This window comes from Channa argus, chromosome 10, assembly GCF_033026475.1.
Source record: "Channa argus isolate prfri chromosome 10, Channa argus male v1.0, whole genome shotgun sequence".
Lineage (NCBI taxonomy): Eukaryota > Metazoa > Chordata > Actinopteri > Anabantiformes > Channidae > Channa > Channa argus.
In genome coordinates this window covers 22,349,266-22,368,346 of record NC_090206.1, presented here as the reverse complement: position 1 = coordinate 22,368,346, position 19,081 = coordinate 22,349,266, and the positions used below count along the sequence as shown (strand labels likewise).

At 38.5% G+C, this 19,081-nt stretch overlaps 1 protein-coding gene across 7 annotated transcripts in view; it reads left to right on the top strand.

The window, feature by feature from the left end:
* The window catches only part of fstl5 (follistatin-like 5), a 147,970-nt gene that overhangs the window by 90,743 nt on the left and 38,146 nt on the right, over positions 1-19,081 (top strand). For 5 of the 7 annotated variants that reach the window (XM_067519175.1, XM_067519171.1, XM_067519172.1 and 2 more), the window contains 3 exons: positions 6,033-6,199; positions 9,814-9,825; positions 13,276-13,396. In XM_067519175.1, coding sequence (XP_067375276.1) covers positions 6,033-6,199; positions 9,814-9,825; positions 13,276-13,396 — 300 coding nt within the window. The remainder of the gene's footprint in view (positions 1-6,032; positions 6,200-9,813; positions 9,826-13,275; positions 13,397-19,081) is intronic. The other 2 variants (XM_067519174.1, XM_067519173.1) reach the window with 1 other exon arrangement.

The following is a 19,081-nucleotide window of genomic DNA, read 5'->3' as shown; positions in this document are numbered from 1 at the left end:
AAAAAACTAAATTAACTGAGACAAAACCTATCAAAAGAATATTTCTTTCTGTTTTTCCTCATTTTACTTGTTTCTTAAACAATGTTTGTGTAAAATGTCAATGCAGCACACAAACACTGAATTTTCTAGGTGTTTTGTAAAAACAATAGTTTACTAAAGTGGAAAAGGAGATTAACATGCATTTACAGAAGTCTGCATACAATAATAGAATATATATAGTGTGTACATCCAAAGCCAGCTGGGTAAAGCAGCAATATTCAAAGGTGAAGGGAGTCAACAAATGTTTGTAGGAAATAAAAGCAAGCAACAATTGAATTAGGAGCATTAACATGTGTTAAAGAACTTATCTGTGAACATCAAATGACATTATTTTACCTAATTAGAATCTAGACTATATTAGATATACTAGCATGTTATCATTTTCCACACTTTGTCACAATAAATGTTATGAATATGCATCTAGGAAAAAAATATGCTGGATTGGTGAGACCAGCAGATTAGTATTTTCAAAATATTAAACCCTGGAAAAATTTACAGTTTAGTACTGTGGGTGTCTGCTTTCTCAGTGTTGTTTGTATGATTTTGATATTTTGTTTCACGTGAGCTTTTTTTTTTTTTTTCCTCCCTTTTGAATACAAAAACAATCATCGTGGTTATGGCAAACAAGCTTTCATTTGTGTTCCCTCCCTGATTTTCCTCACTCAATGTCTCAGTCTAAGTATATGCTTTAAACAGTAATTTTAAATCTCTAGACTGTGTGTTAGGAGAAAAGACAACCTCGCGTCTAGGGGTGGTGTGAAGGCGTGACCTACGCTCTAAGCCTGTTTACTTGTCCCCGGGCATATTTGGAAATCCCCTGACTGGTGATTTTGTTATTGGTTTCTTATCGTGCAGTGATCCACTTTGTTAAGAAGTGTGACTAGTAGCAGCAGTTCAACATTAAAAACAGAAATAAGTGTTTTCCTTGGGAAAACAAAGGCTGTATGTGAGATGTAATGTTCAAGCTATTTTCTGTCTCTGTCAAATATTCAAGTCCTTTGAGTCACTCATCTGCAGTATCAAAAAACAGATTCTTCTTGCTTTGGGAGAGAGTTCAGTTTGCACAAATCAAGTCAACTATCCAAGATCAAAGGGTGTTCACATGAATGTGCATTCTGTTTTTGAGGTGCTTTTTCCCTTTTGAATCTTTGCGTGCGGGCTATGAATACTCTGCATCAGGGAAAATACTTTTATCTCTACTTCAAAATGTCAAAGTCAAAGCAATTGGGGGGGTACAACCATTCAGGGTTAGTAATATGGAACAACACTGAGGGGAAGAGAGAGGGAATTGCGTTAGAGGAACGAAAGATTTGGTGAAGAGAAGGCAGAGCAAGTGAGCATGTGTTTGAGAAAGAGAGTGACAGAGCATAATAGAGGATGGAGTAAGGAGGTTGGCTAAGCAACCTTGGTGCAATTTGTCTTTGCAACCGGCCCTTTGCAACGTCCTGCAGGCCAAGGCTATTTTCCCTGACAAGCTTGTTGCCTCAGTGCGATAGGTGATTTACCTCTCGCCGTGGCACAGACCAACATCCCATTCTGGGAGTAGAGAAGAGTAAATCAAAAGTCTGGACTTCACAGTTAATCACTAATTACAGGTTGGATGGTGAAGGTTGATCATTCCCAGGAGGCTAAGTCCCCCAGGCTTCAAATCAGACCAAGAAAGAGGAGCCAGGGCCACTTCCTCCTCTGATAAATCTCTTACAGAGGAGGTGCTGGGCTCAGTGTTTGAGTCAGCTCCAACAGACCACACTCTCATCTCTCTCAGGGTTTTTTTTTTTCATTTGGGTCAGATACTAGCCCTTGATTTCTACTCCCTTCCCCTTCCATCCAACAGCTAAAGCTATGATGGAACTGTCTCTCTGCTCACTTTCTTCTTTAAATTCACCCTATAACTTCACACGTTTCTATCCCCCAGGGATCAGCGGCAAATCGAGTTTGTTGCTTGCAGCGTATTCCAAAAGCATTTAGATACAAGGGAGCTGTAATTGAATGGTTAGGGAGGACATTATTGAAGGAGGCTTTTGTTAAGGAATCCACCCACTACTACCTCAGCACCATGAAGAGCAAGAGTGTCTGCGTGATATGTTGATCTGCAGGCTTTAGTGTTAATATCAGGGGAGGAGGAAGTGGGGTATGGATTATCCATGTGTGACTGATGGAAGATCCACTTTTTGTAATTCTTAAGTTTCTGCATCAGATTCTGTTTTGTTGTGTTTTACTTTTTGTTTAACATATGTTGCTTAACATATTGACTTCTCCTCTTTTATTCCGTTTGTTTTTAATTCCTATTTATTTAGTGACACAGCTCTGACTTTAGCCCTACTGTACACTTTTTATAAGGGAATTATTTTACACAAGTTATTATATTATATTACCATGTTGCTAGTAGGTTCACATTCATTTTAATGAGTTTAAAGTTAAAAGGAATCAACCATAAAATTGAAGAACAATTGCATGCTGCAGAGTTCAAAACATAATGCTGATATGTGCTACTTTTAATTGGAATAAAGATTTCTTGTTGGGTGTTCAAATCATATTTGTAGCTCCGCCTTGTTGTTTTTTAAAATAGATGAGTTTAAAGATAAGACTTTGTTGATCCCACAATGGTGAAATTTCAGTAAACATTTTAGAATGAACCCGGAATTCAACAGCCCAATACCAGTGAACATGAGTCCCTATTGTTAGAAATGTGAACAACGAGAAAATGATGACGAGCATTAAATTATGACCCTGTTTATTGTAAACATTCACTACACTATGTTAAAAACAGACTTCCTGGTTTTGCTTTACATATTTGCCATCCCAGCATCTATTTCTGTGGCTTTGTATCAAATACATAACTGAAGGAGAACTTACTCAATTCAAAACATTACTCATTGTGCTTTTGCTTTTTATTTTGATTCCATCCTGTGATATGAGAACAATCCATTAGATTATGTTTGACAAGTTCAGTGACTTTTTGACTTTTTGTGCTGTCATTTACTTTACTGCAGATCCACTTTGTTGCAGCATTAAGTAGGAAGTCTGTAGGTCCTGAAACAGTCATTTCATTCAAGTTGCTCTGTTGTAGCCTCACAGGATGCAATAAACTTTTAATGAGATCCTGTAAAAGCAGAAAGTCTTTGTTCCTTAACATTTTTCATTTTCTGTCAGTCCTTTGTATTTTTTCTGCCCATGATGGCTCTCACATTACCCCTGCTAACTGCTGCTGACATGTCTTTATTACATACAAACAGCTTTTAACTCGCTGTTTTTTAAACGACTTCTGTCCAACTTGTTCGTCTGAGGAATGTTTTAGTTACTTTATAATGTTAGTAAGTGCTTTAAATATGTCATTTAAACAAACTCGGAGATCACATCATACATACAGATTATTGGCATTATTCAAAGGTAGTTAAAATTGCAATGTTCATGGCATTGGACACCTGTGAAATACAGCATAATCTGATGCAATAACCTGCAACACACACTGGCTTCATGGAGCTGATAATGTATTGTCACCTCTGTAACTGGCTTAATTCTGTGGTTTTTGAGGTTAAAATTAGTGGAATGGCCTTTATGACATTACACTGTTAGTGGACTCTGTTGTTCTGTCCAGAGAGCAGTAAGTAAACTTAAACAGAGACTGTGGATGGTATTCGGCCTTCTGAGCATACGTAACCGACATTTTGTATACTTTACAGGGTTATGCGAAAAAAATACTTTCAAAAGTATTGTAGCATCCTAAGCCTGTTTCACAACAATGTTAGGACCGTAGCTGCATTTCACATGTGTAACACACAGCAGCAGATCGCCTGCGTAAGAACACATGTTTCACTTGTGAAACTTCACTTGATTTCACGCACAGGAGGGACAACATAATAGAAAACTTAATTTGTGGGAAACAGTGTTTTCTTTACAGCACCTTGGAGCTGTTCCTCTAATATAAAACAAAGGCTCTATCACTCAAGTACAACAACAGTCGAGTGATAGAAATGTCATCAACATGCCCGCAATTCAGGACAGAGCAGCTTGCTACATGCACAAGCTCACGCACATAAAATGGACATTGCACTAGTTGGTTCGAAGGATAAAGTCCAAACGGTGTCAACCGGGTTTCCCTCAGAGATTTGCATTCACATATGCACAAAGTCAGGAGAATGTCAGAATTCCAGTATATGTGTGAAAGGGGCTCTAGTGAGTGCCATTCAGATTCAGTCTGAATGGCACTCACCATGCAGCTTGGTCTCAATACATCTTGGTCTAAATGCATCTTGGTATCCATGCATCTTGGTCTCCATGCATCTTGGTCTCCATGCATCTTGGTGCAAGTAGATCACCACAGTGTATAGTATTGTAATGCCTCATATGACTAGAAATGTTTTAACCTAATAAAAAAATCAAAACAATCAGTCAAAGCAGCAGAACAAGCTATAGCATCACAACTTACATTAGTTGGATCAACTCTCCACTAGCAGTGCGTCCAAACTTGGAGCTATACTCCACTAACAAGAAACTGCTGTTATTAATCCGTGACTTTTTAGTGATTTGCCCAGGCTTAAGCAGGGTTTCACCAAGCCAAATGAGAGATTAGAAGTCTTAACTCAGACTTTCCCACTGAACAGAAGTATGAATTGTCTCACGGCTCCAGTCTGATTGGCCTGGATTGAACGAGAAAGCCCAGTTCCCAGTTCAGAGATGCAACAAGTGGGCCCCAAACGCAGCAAAAGAGTGAGAAGGTTAAAAAAATATTCAGAAGCCATTGGTGCAGGACCACTGAAGTCATGCTTTAATTGAAGGTGCTCTCATCCTCATTCTCTGGGCTGTGGCAAGTGAACACTGGACCTGCTCTTTCATTAGGATTTGTATTTCATGCCTTTAGGAGCAGAACAAATTGAGTCTCTGTTTCCTTTTGCTCCATTACTCATTACCGAAATGAAAGATTAAAAGCATTCTCTTACAGGCCACGTTACTTAACACCACCAAAGAACGGACGAGTGTTGATTGTACTCATTGTCTCATCAAAATACCGGAAACACAAAAGGCATTAACCATCTCCAGCCAAGATTACCTCTCACTAACTCATCCTCTTTTTTTTTTTTTTTTCTTTGTGGTGTTAGTTGCTTTCAGAATTCTGTAAATATTAATCATCAAGAACAGAACAGCTTTTCTTTAGCAGAAACATGCCTGGAAAACGTGAATGTATTGCAGGAATGCTGAAGTGAGCAAAGCACTGACTCTGGTCATGTTTCTTTCATCAGAAAGGATGCACTCCAGGGCTTTTACAACAGTGTGAAGAGCTTAGCTTGATTTAAAGTCTCAGAACACTATGCATGTTCAAAGTTTTCTAACTTCTAGTTACAAAACTCTGCTCCTCCGATGAGATTTCAGCATTCGGCAGAACTGGTGCCTCCCAAAAGTGTTCCTGTTTTCTCTTTCCGTGAGCTAAAAAAGGGGTAGACATAGTGGTGGACATCGGCCCCTTTGAGAGACCAGTGGAGAGTATAAAGTAAAACTTCCGTTATAATAACATCACATAAATTATGCAAAGTATTTAAATAGCGTTAATCTCTTCCCATCACTTAGCAAATTGCCATAACTGTACTGCCTCAGTTCATCTTTAACACACTAAAGAAAAACGTGCCTCAGCAAAATAGTATAGTACAGCAAAATAGCAGCTAATTGAGACCATCTTGTATTATGTTTTCTGGTTTCATTAGGAGAGAGATGTGAACAAAACATAATTCTGGCATTCTGAAGTGTCTCAGTGGGCTTTTTCCTTTTGAATTATGTGCTGCTGCGTGAAAGTGCATCCATATTCAGATATAAAGTATAGGCAGAATGATATGCACAACGTTTTCTACTCTTTTCTAGCTAACTTACTCAAAGTAAACGTTTTACAAAGGGCTGGAATTGTTGCCACTTTTACTCAACAGTTGAATTACTTAACTCTTAAATTCAGTCATTCTGTGTAAAGAACCCTGCCTAACATTTTGCTATTTTCTTGTCTGCAGAAGTGTACCTGCTCACCCTTCCAGATGACCAGAAAGTGAGCGTCACTACAGTGACAGTTGGCCAGAGCACTGTGTTGACTTGTGCCATCACAGGGGAACGGAGGCCTCCAATATTGTGGAAGAGAAACCATCAATATCTGAATTCTTTGAACTTGGAAGACCTTAATGTAAGCTATTATCAGATCCTCTGATTTATTTTTTCTACAAAGATAGATGGGCCGGGAAACGCGTAGGTCCATTAATATGTGCTGATAGGTAGAGAGATTGTTACATAGACAGATAATGAGATTTATAGCATGACAACTTGACAATGGCTTTAACACATGCAGTGTATGGGTCTAATTATTGTATTTTCATGTTGCGAAACATCATCAATTTTTAAACATGGTTTCACGCTCGTCACCCTTTTGCAAGACCTGTAAATTTCAGATAATTCAGCCCTATATTTTTTTTTTTCTCATCATATTTCAACTTGGTTCTTTGGCAGTGGCTCAGATTTTCAGCACATTTAATTTGACTGTTGGCACTGGCTTTGAATTGTAGGTCTGACAGTAATCCAAGATGTCAGTTTGTGTTCTTGGTGTCTGTGTTTAGAGACTGCTGGGAGGGACAGGGATTTCAGACAAAGAAGGTAGATGAAGGGGTATACCAACGGGGTTCAGCCCTAGAGGAAGGACCTACTTTTACAACTCTGTGTGTGTGACTATGTCCGTGTGTGTGCGTTAATCCACAATGCATGGCTTCAGACAGCCCTTTGTGTCACTTTCATCCACATCAAAAGGAGCAAGGATGCTTATGTGTCGAGGTGCAGAAAAGACGTCCTTTGGCTTAACCTTTTCCTCTCTTTGTGTCAGGCCTGACCACGATGAGTGCGATACTACTGTGCATAATTAAGTCAACACTGTCGCAGTAGATAAAGGGAGACCCAGCGAAGCCACTAATGTAACATTAAATGTTGATGACCCTTAAAATGAGTAAGAGGCGCCCAGCTGTCGCCAGTCATCCTTGGCACCATCAACTGGCTCTAAACTAGTGCGCTGGTTCTGGTTGTTGGTGATATGCAATTCCCACAGAGCGGCAATGATGCCCGTGAATCTGAGATTAACAGCTTTTCCATTGCTTGCTTTATTTAGTCATTTTCTGTAATATATTACGACTGCTTTAGAAGCAATAGATTGCCAATAAGAGATGTATGCTAGGTGTAACAAATAAATGTCCATTCAAAATATTTCTTAAACAGTATCTTTGCTAGAGGAAAAAAGAGAGATGTGAGGTTTCGTAAGGTCAAAGCAGGCTTTGATCCACCTTTCACACATTTTTTTCAATAACTCTTTTACATATTTTCTTGTCTTTCATTGTAGCTTCAAACCTAGAAATAGTTGTTATTTCATCTCCTGATTTTGCCTGAAGACACGTAGCACACAGAGTTCAGTGTCCTGACCAGAGGCAGTCTTTGTCTGTAAGACACCCACACTTACCAGTTACCAGTGCCTAAAAACAGATCTTGAACAGGTGCACTTTTGGCTGAAACGTCACCTCAGTGATTTAAGCCCCTGCTGCCAAGTGTTATTATCTGTATTAGCAAAGCAGGCTTTGTCTGAAGCTCATGAATAGCTAGATTATTGAAAGCATATAGATAAATGCTAATGCTACGCTATATGCTATGCTAAATGCTATATAAATAACCTGTTATGTATTAAAGATGCGTTATGTTGCTACTGATTTGCATTAGGACTTAAATTTTTTTTCCCCTCTTTACCAGGTAGTTTTCTATAAATGGTTCTCGTTAAAGTCAGTAGTCTCATTCTTTGCTGTGATGCTTTTGCAGGTTGCATTTTAATTTGCCCAAAACGACTTTTAGTACCCTTAGGATCTTCACTTATTCTGTTTAATGTTGTTTCATTAAATTACACTTCCTCTGTCCCTGTACAACATGTAGTATGCTGGTTGATGCCAGTGCAGATTCATAAAGTGAGACTTCGTCGAACTACTACAAAGACTAATCTGTCTCTTCAGGTTGAAAGAATTTGCTGTACTTTGACCCTTGAGGTCTGTGATTGTCAGATTTGATTTTTTTTGGTGCCTGACTGAGTTTACAACCTTTGCAAGCACACAGACTACCCCCAGAGCAACTGCACTAACCACAAACACCACCAGCAAGTGAATAAGCTTAAGCACAAACTGTCTCTTGTGGCCCGTGAGCAAACTGTGTGCAAACCACCTTGCACCAAGACAAACTACCATGAGTGACACATCAACGCCAGCTTAATCCAGATTTATTTTCAGCTGTAAGACTCCCAGTCACTCATTGTTGTTCTTCTAGAGAGGAGAATGGATTTTGTTTGCACCTGGCATCCACAGTCCCATTCTAAATTGCCTTGCAGACAATTTCTGTATCATTGCTGGCTGTTAATATTTGTGAGCATCCACTGCCAGCCTTAATTAGAGTCATATTCCTGTGAGTACACATGGGAGGTTTATGCAGTCTAATCTCGCAGGCCTTCCCAGTGCTGAACGTGGTTATTTTAGAAATTTTAGTCGACATTCAGACTTTGTAAATCGTGGATTAATCCCAGTGGTGTGCTTGTATCCCAGAGTTCAATAGAGCCTCTCTAAATTTTGACAAAGCAGCTTACTGTAATTCCATGAAGTTGACAGTTTCTGCCTATTGCATCATCATCCAAGGCTGTCAGTATTTCAGTCCTCCCTGAGTGGCCATGCCAAAGACACAGTCATGTACTGTGTGTGTTTGTGTTTGTGCAGAGACTTGGTGACTTTGGGTTTAGTTTGTAAGATAAAAAACGCATGTGTTTTTTGTAATTCCTAAAGTTTCATACATCAGACATAGTGAAAGTGTATTATGGGAAAGTCTCAGTTGGAGAAATTCACTTCCAAGGTCACTGTAAAAACATATCTGATTTGGCACCGGAGTCTTTGAATTTAATCATAAAAAAACATGGAATTTTTTTTTTTTTTTTTAAATTGAAAAACAGAGTGTTGCTTCAACTAAAATAGATACAACACAGGGAACAGTATAATCTGAAGGGAATTTTCCCTTTTCTTACCTTGTCTCTACTGGAATTTATGGTTTTATCTATGCCTCAATCTAGTTTTATCGTTTTAGAATAAGTAACATTACATTTGTGATTCTCTAAATGTAGTTTTATTCAGTTTGAAGCACAGCTTCTGTCCTTTTTATCATTTCCAAACTAAGGCTACATATCTGCAAAGATATACATAGCTCTCTGCCAGGAGGACCTGACAGTGTCACACATCAACACAACAGGATGGTCATATGTCTCGATACGAGTTAGGACACAGCTTTAATTATGGTGTGATCACACCATAATGAATCAATAGTCACGAGTGTGGCTTCACTGTATAAAAAACGCTGACTCCCAATTCGAACTGGTAAAATTCAAACATTGCTCCACCCTGGACACTACTCTTACATTATCCTTTTATTAGCCCTACATTAAGTTATATACTGTACTATTATAAGGCTATGTTATTGTTGATCATTTGTTCTATTAAATCCAAGAACTTTTAAAAAATGCACAGACAAAATTACACAAGTGCATTCACATAATGAAAATGCTTTGTTTGGATGACGCTTACTCCAAACACAGTGTAGGGTCCTATCAGAGATATAAGGAACCAAACCCGGTGAATTTGTGTATTTTATTTAGTTGTTTAAAATCAAAAAAATTACAATCCATTTCATATGCCTTCATAATGATACTGAACTAAACCTTTATATGTCTGTTTTTTCCCTCTACAGATACCATCCCAGGTATGGTGTTTTTGTTGTTGTTGTTGTTTCCTGTTTTTGTTTGTTTGTATCCGGAACAATGTGACATTACCTCGCTGTTTGTCATTTCATTCACAATAAGCCCACAAACCTAGTAAGGTGCCTGCTACTGATGCATCATCCTGTTATCCAAATCTTAAACTGCTTAAAATGTAGCAATAATGTAGTAACATGTTCATTTTATTTGTATAAATGGAAATTAAAAGTTGACCTTGAGAGGTGAAAGCACATTTTGAATGCCAGCAGGCTCACTTCTCACACGTTTAAAGGGCTGGTTCTCACAACTATCAACAAAAACACATATTTGCACTAACAGTACATCTGGTTGTGACCAGCTATGATTGGTTTGGTATTATAAGATAAAATGTCTGTCTCTATGTCACTACGAAGGGGGTGATGGCATTTCATCTGATTGTGGCATCAAACACACAGCAGATTGTACTTAACCATAGTATAGTCATACTGTAGTTGATGGTCTAGCTCCTCCAGTCCACATCTCAAAATGTGCTTGTGCAAGACACTGAACCTAAAGTTGCTTATGTGTGTCTGCTAAATGACTTAATGCAATGAAAATGACTAATTAGTAATGACAACAACTGTTTCCAGAAACTGTCAACAGAAGGCTGGACAGTGAGATCTGTGATTTCTTTTTTCAATATAATTAAATATTTCACTGCTATGAGCACCATTGTCTTGGGATGGAGGCAGACATTTTAGGAACAAGAATCTCCAAATATTTGGCCATGAAACAAAATCTTTCTGCATATCTAAACAAACACCAGAAGTCCATAAGAACACGCATATTAGCATTTTCACTCACTTTTATGCTTCTTTCAGACACAGTTTAGGCTGAGCGGAAAACTTCTTCAGTAGACATTCACTGAAATGCCTTGTCACTACAGGAGGTTAGCTGTCCAATAAGGTGGCTCTTCAGTGTCCTTTCTGATTTGACCTGGCATTGACAGCTTTATTAATTATAGTTTCTTGAGGGCTATGGCCTATTTGTAAATCCACCTCTACCTGCCCTTGTCTCCCTTCCTTTGAGTGGTAGTACCCTGGTCTGCTTTCTCTGCAGAGAGCTGGGTGCTGGGTGCTGCTGATAGCTGGGGTGAGAGTGGTGAGGTGAGGTGAGGTGAGGTAGAGGAATCATGTCGACAGCCTCTGCCGTGGCTCGTTCCACCCCTCTGAGTTTCATTTCTTCCCCCATTCATTTTTCATTTAAGAAGGTGACACAATATGCTCTCAGCCCAAGGGGCCAAGACGCACCATCGATTTCCCCTCATATTGTGAAGCTCTGATGCTTCACTCAGCCCGAGCCGTTACCAAACTCGTAGGTTAGATCGGAGCACACTGAAACGAAGTGATAAACACACTGTATGCCTGTAAACATGATGGCTGACTCTCCTCGCTTGTCTGTGGACATTTAAAGGGAAGCCAAATGCCAAGATGTAAACAGCCAGCAAAGATGTGATCCAAATGTTAAATGCTTTTTAATGAGAAAATGCATTTTTTTCTTGTAATGAACTGTTGTGAAAGAGGACTGGTAATTAGAGATGAATTATTATTTTATTTTTTTTTATAAACAAATGCAAGGGAGCATAGGGGCAGAGTCATGCACATTCTTAGGAGCAAAAGTTCACTCCACTAAAGGTAATGGGAATGATTTTTTAATGCATTGCAGCAATCACGAGTGAACACGTTTTGGCACTTGGCCTTCATCAAGTTAGTGGCCTCTGAAGAGAAAACTGATGAAAGCAGAGAGCTGGAACACGGTCATTTCTGAAAAGCTCGTGTGCTTTGGAAAGTGGTGAAATTTGTTGTTGTTAACTATTTTAGTTCTGTTGTTTCCAAGTAACTCCTCAAGATTTCGATTTAATTTAATGTAATTCCATGGTAAGTGAGGCATATCAAGCATGTCACCCCCACTTACAAGTGTAAGAGTGAGTTTTAAAAGAAACTTCCAGTCTCTCATGTTCACTTACGTTGATCACATGTACTGTATTCTCAGTAATCAGTCAGACAAAACGGCTTCTGCTCTGTTATTTTCAACTTGTGTACAAAACTTTTATACAATACATATATACATCTCTAAAATGGCTCAAATAATAAATAAACTGGAGCAGCAACACATTCCACTGCAAGCCTATATATATATATATATATATATATATATATATATATATAAAAAACCCACACTTATGGTATTTTAGCATCTTAGCATCAAAGTGGAGAGACATGAAAAGAGATTATTAAACAAAATCAGTGCTTCTCTAGTCTAAATATTCACATGTTGCTTCAGATAGCAAATTATCCATCCTGAAATTATTTGTCGTTCCCAGAGCGCCTCTCATAAAGTCATAAAGATTCTGACTCAGTACTGCAGCCATCCAAAAATATAACTAAATTGAAAACACCTCCTGAGGTCTGTTCATTTAAAGGTATTTTTAGGTTGACAGAATTTTGATAAATGATTAAGTCTTCCAAAGAACAAGTTAAGGGTTTTGTTTATGTACAAAATTTCACTTGGTTTGATAAAAGCTTTATATTCATTTTATGAATGTAAGATTGCTTTTATACTCGTTAATACAAAACCCATTATGCTGTCAAAAGGTGACTTTAATGCACTGTGCCTTAACAAGGTGGCAGACTTTCCCTGCTTTGCCAGATGGGACTCATCTCATTGGCACACCGTCAGTGGGCTCATTAGCTTTGGGGGCTTCTATCTGTGCTAGAGCTTGAATAATTTATTCTTCTGTTTGCTCCCTTTCCTTGTCCGGCACCATTTTTTTTGTGTTCACTGGCTTAATAATCACATCCCATCATGAATTAATCATGTTTCAGTTGGCTCTGCACAAGTTCACATCATGGATAGGGTGCGGTTTAATTACAGCTTTTGTTTTGCTTTAAGTAGGCCGCGTCAGAATTAAAGTGCAACATGTTTTGTGTATTTATGCAGCGTGCATGTTAACCAAAGGACAACAACTCGTTTTTCAGACTTTTCTGGGACAGTGACATTTGAAATGAGCAGTGACTGCAGCACTATATTTTCCTGTTATCTTCTGACACACTGGGTAATTTCCACGCTAATCAATTATAGTCTCAGCCTCTTTCCATCAGATCACTTGCCTCTGATTGGAAAAATGACATGAACCAGAAAACACATTTGACAAATTTTCCTCAGTTGTTTTCTGTGCCACCCACTTTTGACTCGGATTGATGGACATTTCTTCACATTGTGCTATTTTCGATCATTGTTGCATTTTTCATTTCTTATTATATGGGATATGTTTGTCTTTTCATCTGCACACTTTTCGCTTGCGTTGTCTCTGAATCAGTTCATTTCCAGATTTCAGTGCCTTCACCAATAACTTCAGGATTTCCATTAGTTTGTCTAAGTCATTGAAACTCTGTTCTTTTTTTTTCCTCTGGTAGGACTTTGGGGATGACGGCTCACTGTACATCACCAAGGTGACCACAACCCACATGGGCAACTATACCTGTCATGCTGATGGCTATGAGAAACTCTTTCAGATCCACACTCTACAAGTAAATGGTAATTTACCCTCAGCTCTCATCATACCAAGTATTTTTCTATTCAGACCATTTCTGGTGGTCATCAGTTAATTTAGCTTCTCACTTAACATAAACACAGATAAATTAGCTCTTGTTGTAACCTCTAGTCACTGGTTACAACTAGTATTGCACTAAACCTTTCACATAAATCATATATTGTTGGTAAAATGATCTATTCTGTTGTTTAAGTCAATGGGACTGTGAATAAAAGTAGAAATGAAATTGACTTTCAGGGAAACGAGTTGGACCATTAGTTTGAGTATTTGTTCCAGAAATACAGTGGTTCTTTCTAAAAGGGTCCCTCCAAAACAGTGCTTCAAAATGGAGGACCACTGAATGGTTGTTGAGGGCACTCATTAATAGAGACACTACACATAAATGGGTACGCTGCATAATGCCGTGCCTCTCTCATGGAAACAGTAATCACTGTTAATATCGCACAGAAGCCATAATGTTGTCTTGGTGTCTATGTAACTACTTCTGCAAATGCTTACAAAGTAGTTTTGTCAAATAAATGAGTGACAACTACCCAACTACAAACTGCAGCATTTCCCTTACCAGCATTTATCACACTTATGTACAGCATTGCTTTGTTCAGTATTTATTTCCCACCGCACATACATTTTTGGTGCTAATTGCAATGTGCTTTCCTTTCCACTGTAGGCCAGACCGACTTTCCCTTAAGCAAGCATTGATTTCAATATGATATTGAAAAGTTTAATATTTTACTTCTTGCTAATTGGTTCGGGATAGTCTCCAGTATGGTGAATCAACTATGTGAATACTAAAACAGATAAATTACAGAAAGGACAAAGGTGAAATGACTGAGCCTGTGTGATGAGCCCGTTTTCCTCCATACTGATTCTAATGAGCTGAATGTGAATAAACAATGCGTCAGTGAAGAAAATTTTAACATCTTCATTACATTTGACAGACAGCTGGTTCATGATTCTTCTAAAAGATTATTCAAATTAATTGCAATGATATACAGATCATATTTTACCAACTATTGTGTTTATGGAAAGAGAATTAAACTTGTGAGCATTGATACTCATTGATGCTGAAACTTCCAGATGACTTTTTTTATCGCAGACTATAAATTTCACATTCTTATTCAGGGTGACGTCTTCAAGGACCTGCTATCCTGTCATGACTACTGAGATTTTCTAAAGGGCAATTAAGAAGCAGTTGAAAAAAAGGGTAATTCATAGAAACTGAGTTTACAGAGTTGTCCATTATTCTGTAGACAAAAGACGATGACAAGTTATAAAGTTTTTTTTATTCAGAAGAGCTGCGGAGGAAAAAATATTTTGCAAGTTTATCAAGGTTCTCTAAAGGATAATGTCAGCGTGGCTGTCTGCTAGCTGAAGCTTAGACAAAGCTGAGTGATGCAGCAGGACAATGACCGTGAACATTGAGGTAAATCTACTACAGAATGGCTTCGGTGACACATGTTAATTTTGAACTTACCCAGACCTCATCTCAAAATATAGATGCTGTGGAATATAGATGCTGTTCACAATAGAGAGAGGAAGAAGAAACCCACGCAAGAAAGAGGACATGCAAAGCTTACACAGAAAGACCTTGCAGGCAGCAGCGCTAACCCTTCCACCACCATGTTGCCTTGACTTAGAAATATTTTGTTTGTTTATGTTTCTTGCTTGAAGAATTCTTCATAAGGTGTGGACTGTACTTCCATAGTTGCTGGGCAAATGTGTGGATGTCAACAGTTCCTTAGCTCCTAATGTGTTTCCTGAAGAGCAGGAGTGTGGCCCATATGACTGCATCTTGCAGAGAGAAATTGGCTCCCAGTGTGACTTATGCATTGACAAGCAAGTCAAAGTGTACAGGCTTGCACACTTGGAAGTGTCCTCTTGGGATCCTAGGAAGGATGCTACTTGGGGCGGGCCATACTTCTGTTAGAGGAACTTACATACTGTACTTTGACATGATTGTTTTGGAGGAGTGGCCTGACTAAGATTAACTAGAATGCTGTGTTTTTCTGCTAGATATAGTCTTTCTGCAACAAACCTTATGTTAAGCATTAAGTAGTTATACTTGTACTTGGTCAAAGCACCTTAGGCTAGTGTTTAATGATAGATCTTGTAATCATAATCTGACCTGCAGCCATATGTGTTGGACACAGATCTTTCAACTGCTCACCACATAACAGGGCACCGATAAATTGAGCAACAGTTCTTAAATGGCAAATTGCAGAATCTCACATAAATATCAACATCTTGCACTAAGTTCTTCTTAAGTTGATAGTAAAAAAATATATATAATAAAGAATAGTATATCGATTGAAGAGCTAGCTCTATTTTATCTCTATACCCCAGTTTCTTAGAAAAAAGGAAAGCTTTCATATTCTTTTATTTGTATTTATTTTTTGTCTTTGCTATCTTTTGTTTGTTAGTTTTTTCTCTATGGACTACATTTTTAGATTTTTAGAGTTTTTGTTGAAAATAATAGTTCACATAAAAACCTGTGCACACAAAAGTGATAGTTCTTTTGAGTAACGGCAGAGCGAGCATAGAAACCCAGCATAGTGATATTCCCTGGAGGTCTATTATGCTTCCTAATTTCTGCCCCAGATCTTTTTAAAACCCCCCCTAGCAGTTTTACTGCTCTTACTTTTATTTTACTCCCGAAAAGTACAGCAGGTATGTGACGTGAAGGAAATGCACGGGAACCATTCTCTAAACTGTTTTGTGGGTTGCATTCCTCCCACATCTCCATGGGGAGCATGGCACTCGGGTGAGAGTAATCACCGAGAGGAAGCTTTGATCGTGGTGTGTGCATATTTGGCACGCGGTGGGTCTGTGGATGTCACGGTTTGTGTACAGTATCACAGCGGTGTAGCAGTGAGTGTTTTTACACATCATAGAGAAAGCACAGGATTATGTGCTATTTGCCAAACGCGTGATTCACAGTTTGCAGAATCCGGTGGAAATGTCCGTGTTTTTGAACCATAAGTTCAATGTGTTTGAAAAGTTGAAACCAGTCTACCAGGCTTAGTTGGAAGTCTCCCAGTAGAGTGATGGTGAAGTGGTCTCCTGCTATGGTATTTGTGTCTTCTCTGTTCTTGTATGTATATGTGTGAGTGTGAGAGTGTCTGCATGCCTGCTCATCTTCTACAGCGCCATGGCCGACGGGAGCCTTGCTGAGTGATTGACGACTGGCTGGGGAGCTTTATGATGGAGCTGTCAGCCCTGCTGTGTCACATTCTCCTGGGAGTGGCTCTCCTGACACACTCAGAAACACATCAGAATGCAACTTCTCTCACATCTTGTCTGAGTTTTGAGTGGAAAAATCGACCAACTGGCTCATTCTTTTATTTTTTTTCATGATCTTCCGGGCAAAGGAAATTGTGATTTGCGTGAAGGAATTGAGTTAACACATGCACATTGGTAAAGTGTAAGTGAATTATTTTCAAAGGACAGAATAGAGACCTTTTTTTCCGCAGGAAAAGAGGAGTTTTGTCATTCTCTCTAGCTAACGAGGCGTTTGGGGTCGTGAAATTATAACATTTACAGTATTAATGTCTTTAAGCAAAATACTTCATCAAACAGGTTTCGTTTTTTGTGGTTTGTAGTAGCGAGCAGAGCAATGGAGTAATACGAGGTGTGTGTTTGGTTTTTTGTTGACAAAAAGTTTATACTCCTGATTGAATAACACAAGCGAGGGAGGTGTCTGTGGAGGCTTACAGTCCACATCCATTAAACTATACTGACCCGACCAAATCGAGGATTTCATTTGAATCCCTTCCGCAACTCAGCCCACCTCGGCATTCATATCCCTTACAAATCCATCCCATTATTCAAGATTAAGGTCCCTCTGACTTCAATTTATGCTCTAGTTTAAAGTTCTACCTAATATGGAAACAGTTTAGGTCTGCGGCATTAAGAGCTGAACCGATCCAACTGTTCAGTCACCTGTCACACCTGATATTACCTCCTTTGGCACAAAACGCCTGCTATCAGACATTGGGTTTTATCATATCAGGATCAATAGCACTCACACTCTGAATGCTTGTGTTATACCATATCAATAATTCATTTATTTTAATAGCTTCTCCATTAATGCAAGTTACATTAAACACTCGCCTTGTAGTTAATTGCTGTTAGTAGCAAATAGTGTTTATGCTAAATTAACAACAATTATTTTAACTCCCCTGATAATATCAGCTGGATTTGTTTTAAACGTAATTACATGTATTAAGTATAATTTTAGTTATTTTAATGCTGAAATGCGACATTTTTAATTTGCAGTGCAAAAACCTGCCAGGGATTTCTTTTTTCAGTCTTCTACCTCAGTCAGTATTTTCCTATTTAGCTTGACACATTTTTAGCCTTTTCTTCTACCATAGTGAGGACTTAAATAATTTAGGACACTTTACTGACCTTGATCAGAGAATAGTCTTCCTCTCACACATTTACAGCCACAGAGGGAATTTACTGACATGAGCTTTTTCTCAAATAACTGTGGAAATGACCTCGACTGAGATCTTTAGGCAATGATTGGGAATTGCTGTAACAGTGATAGAATGTGACTCCTCCCACATAAGTCTCTGAAACTCCCCACGTCCCTGAGTTATATCCGCGGGCTGTAATTGGCAGATAGCAGTCACATTTTCACCATAAACATAGGTAAGCTAGAAATCCAGAATGGATTCCTGACAGATAAGTCAATAGGATGTGATATCCGTGCAAACTGGTAAAACAACATTTAAATTGTTTTTCAGGTATAAGGAGGTGAGGTGGTAATGAGCTCCATTGTTAAACAGTTATGTAAAGAAGACGTCTCAGCACTTTAAAATGCATTTTAATAAAGACTAGTAATTGACAGAGAAATCACCACAAAGTTCAGTTTTCTATGGTCGAGTGACTTTTAATCAGAATTTCTAAGGTAACTTGGATAAAAAGAATTGCAGTAACTGATTTTTTCTATTTCTAACCACTTGGGGTGAAAGAAACAAGTTGTAAATATAACGCTTACATAGCAGCACATTTTAAACTGATGTTTCTGGCCACCATTTGTTTGGTTTCCTTAAAGCTACGGTACCAGTTTCTAGAAACAGGAAACGGCAATATGCATATGAATTGTAATTTCTGCAATTCATCTTCTGTAAGAACTATCTTTGTCACTTTGTTCTTCTCATCCAATTATCTTTGTAAATTCTATTTGCAGTAGGGAATATGTTGGCCACGTCCCCTTTCCGTTGTGGCCAAATTGGCTGTGATTGGTCAGTTATTTCATCAGCAGTCACCAAATGCACAACAGAAGACAATTGATTTACTGAACTCGAAAAATTTGATTCGTTTTTCACACGTCACTGGTTCTTTGTGTATGTTTCACAAATATTCAACAAACACCTTTCTTTCTTTTTTTTTATTGTTTTTCAACTTGCCCATTAGGTGTTTCTTTGTTTACTAACATGGTTAATTATGAAATTATGTCATGCAATTATGCTGAACTGGGGTCAGTACCTCTGTTGGATGTTTGAGCAATCTAGACTAGGTTATAAAAGTTTTTGGCAGGCACTGTGTCCCTCCCATCCCAGATGTTGCCTTGAATTAGGTCCATGTAGTCTACAGAGGAGTTAACTACAACTTGTGAACTGACTGAGCCCACCTTTATATACCCATTTTCAGCACTGATTACA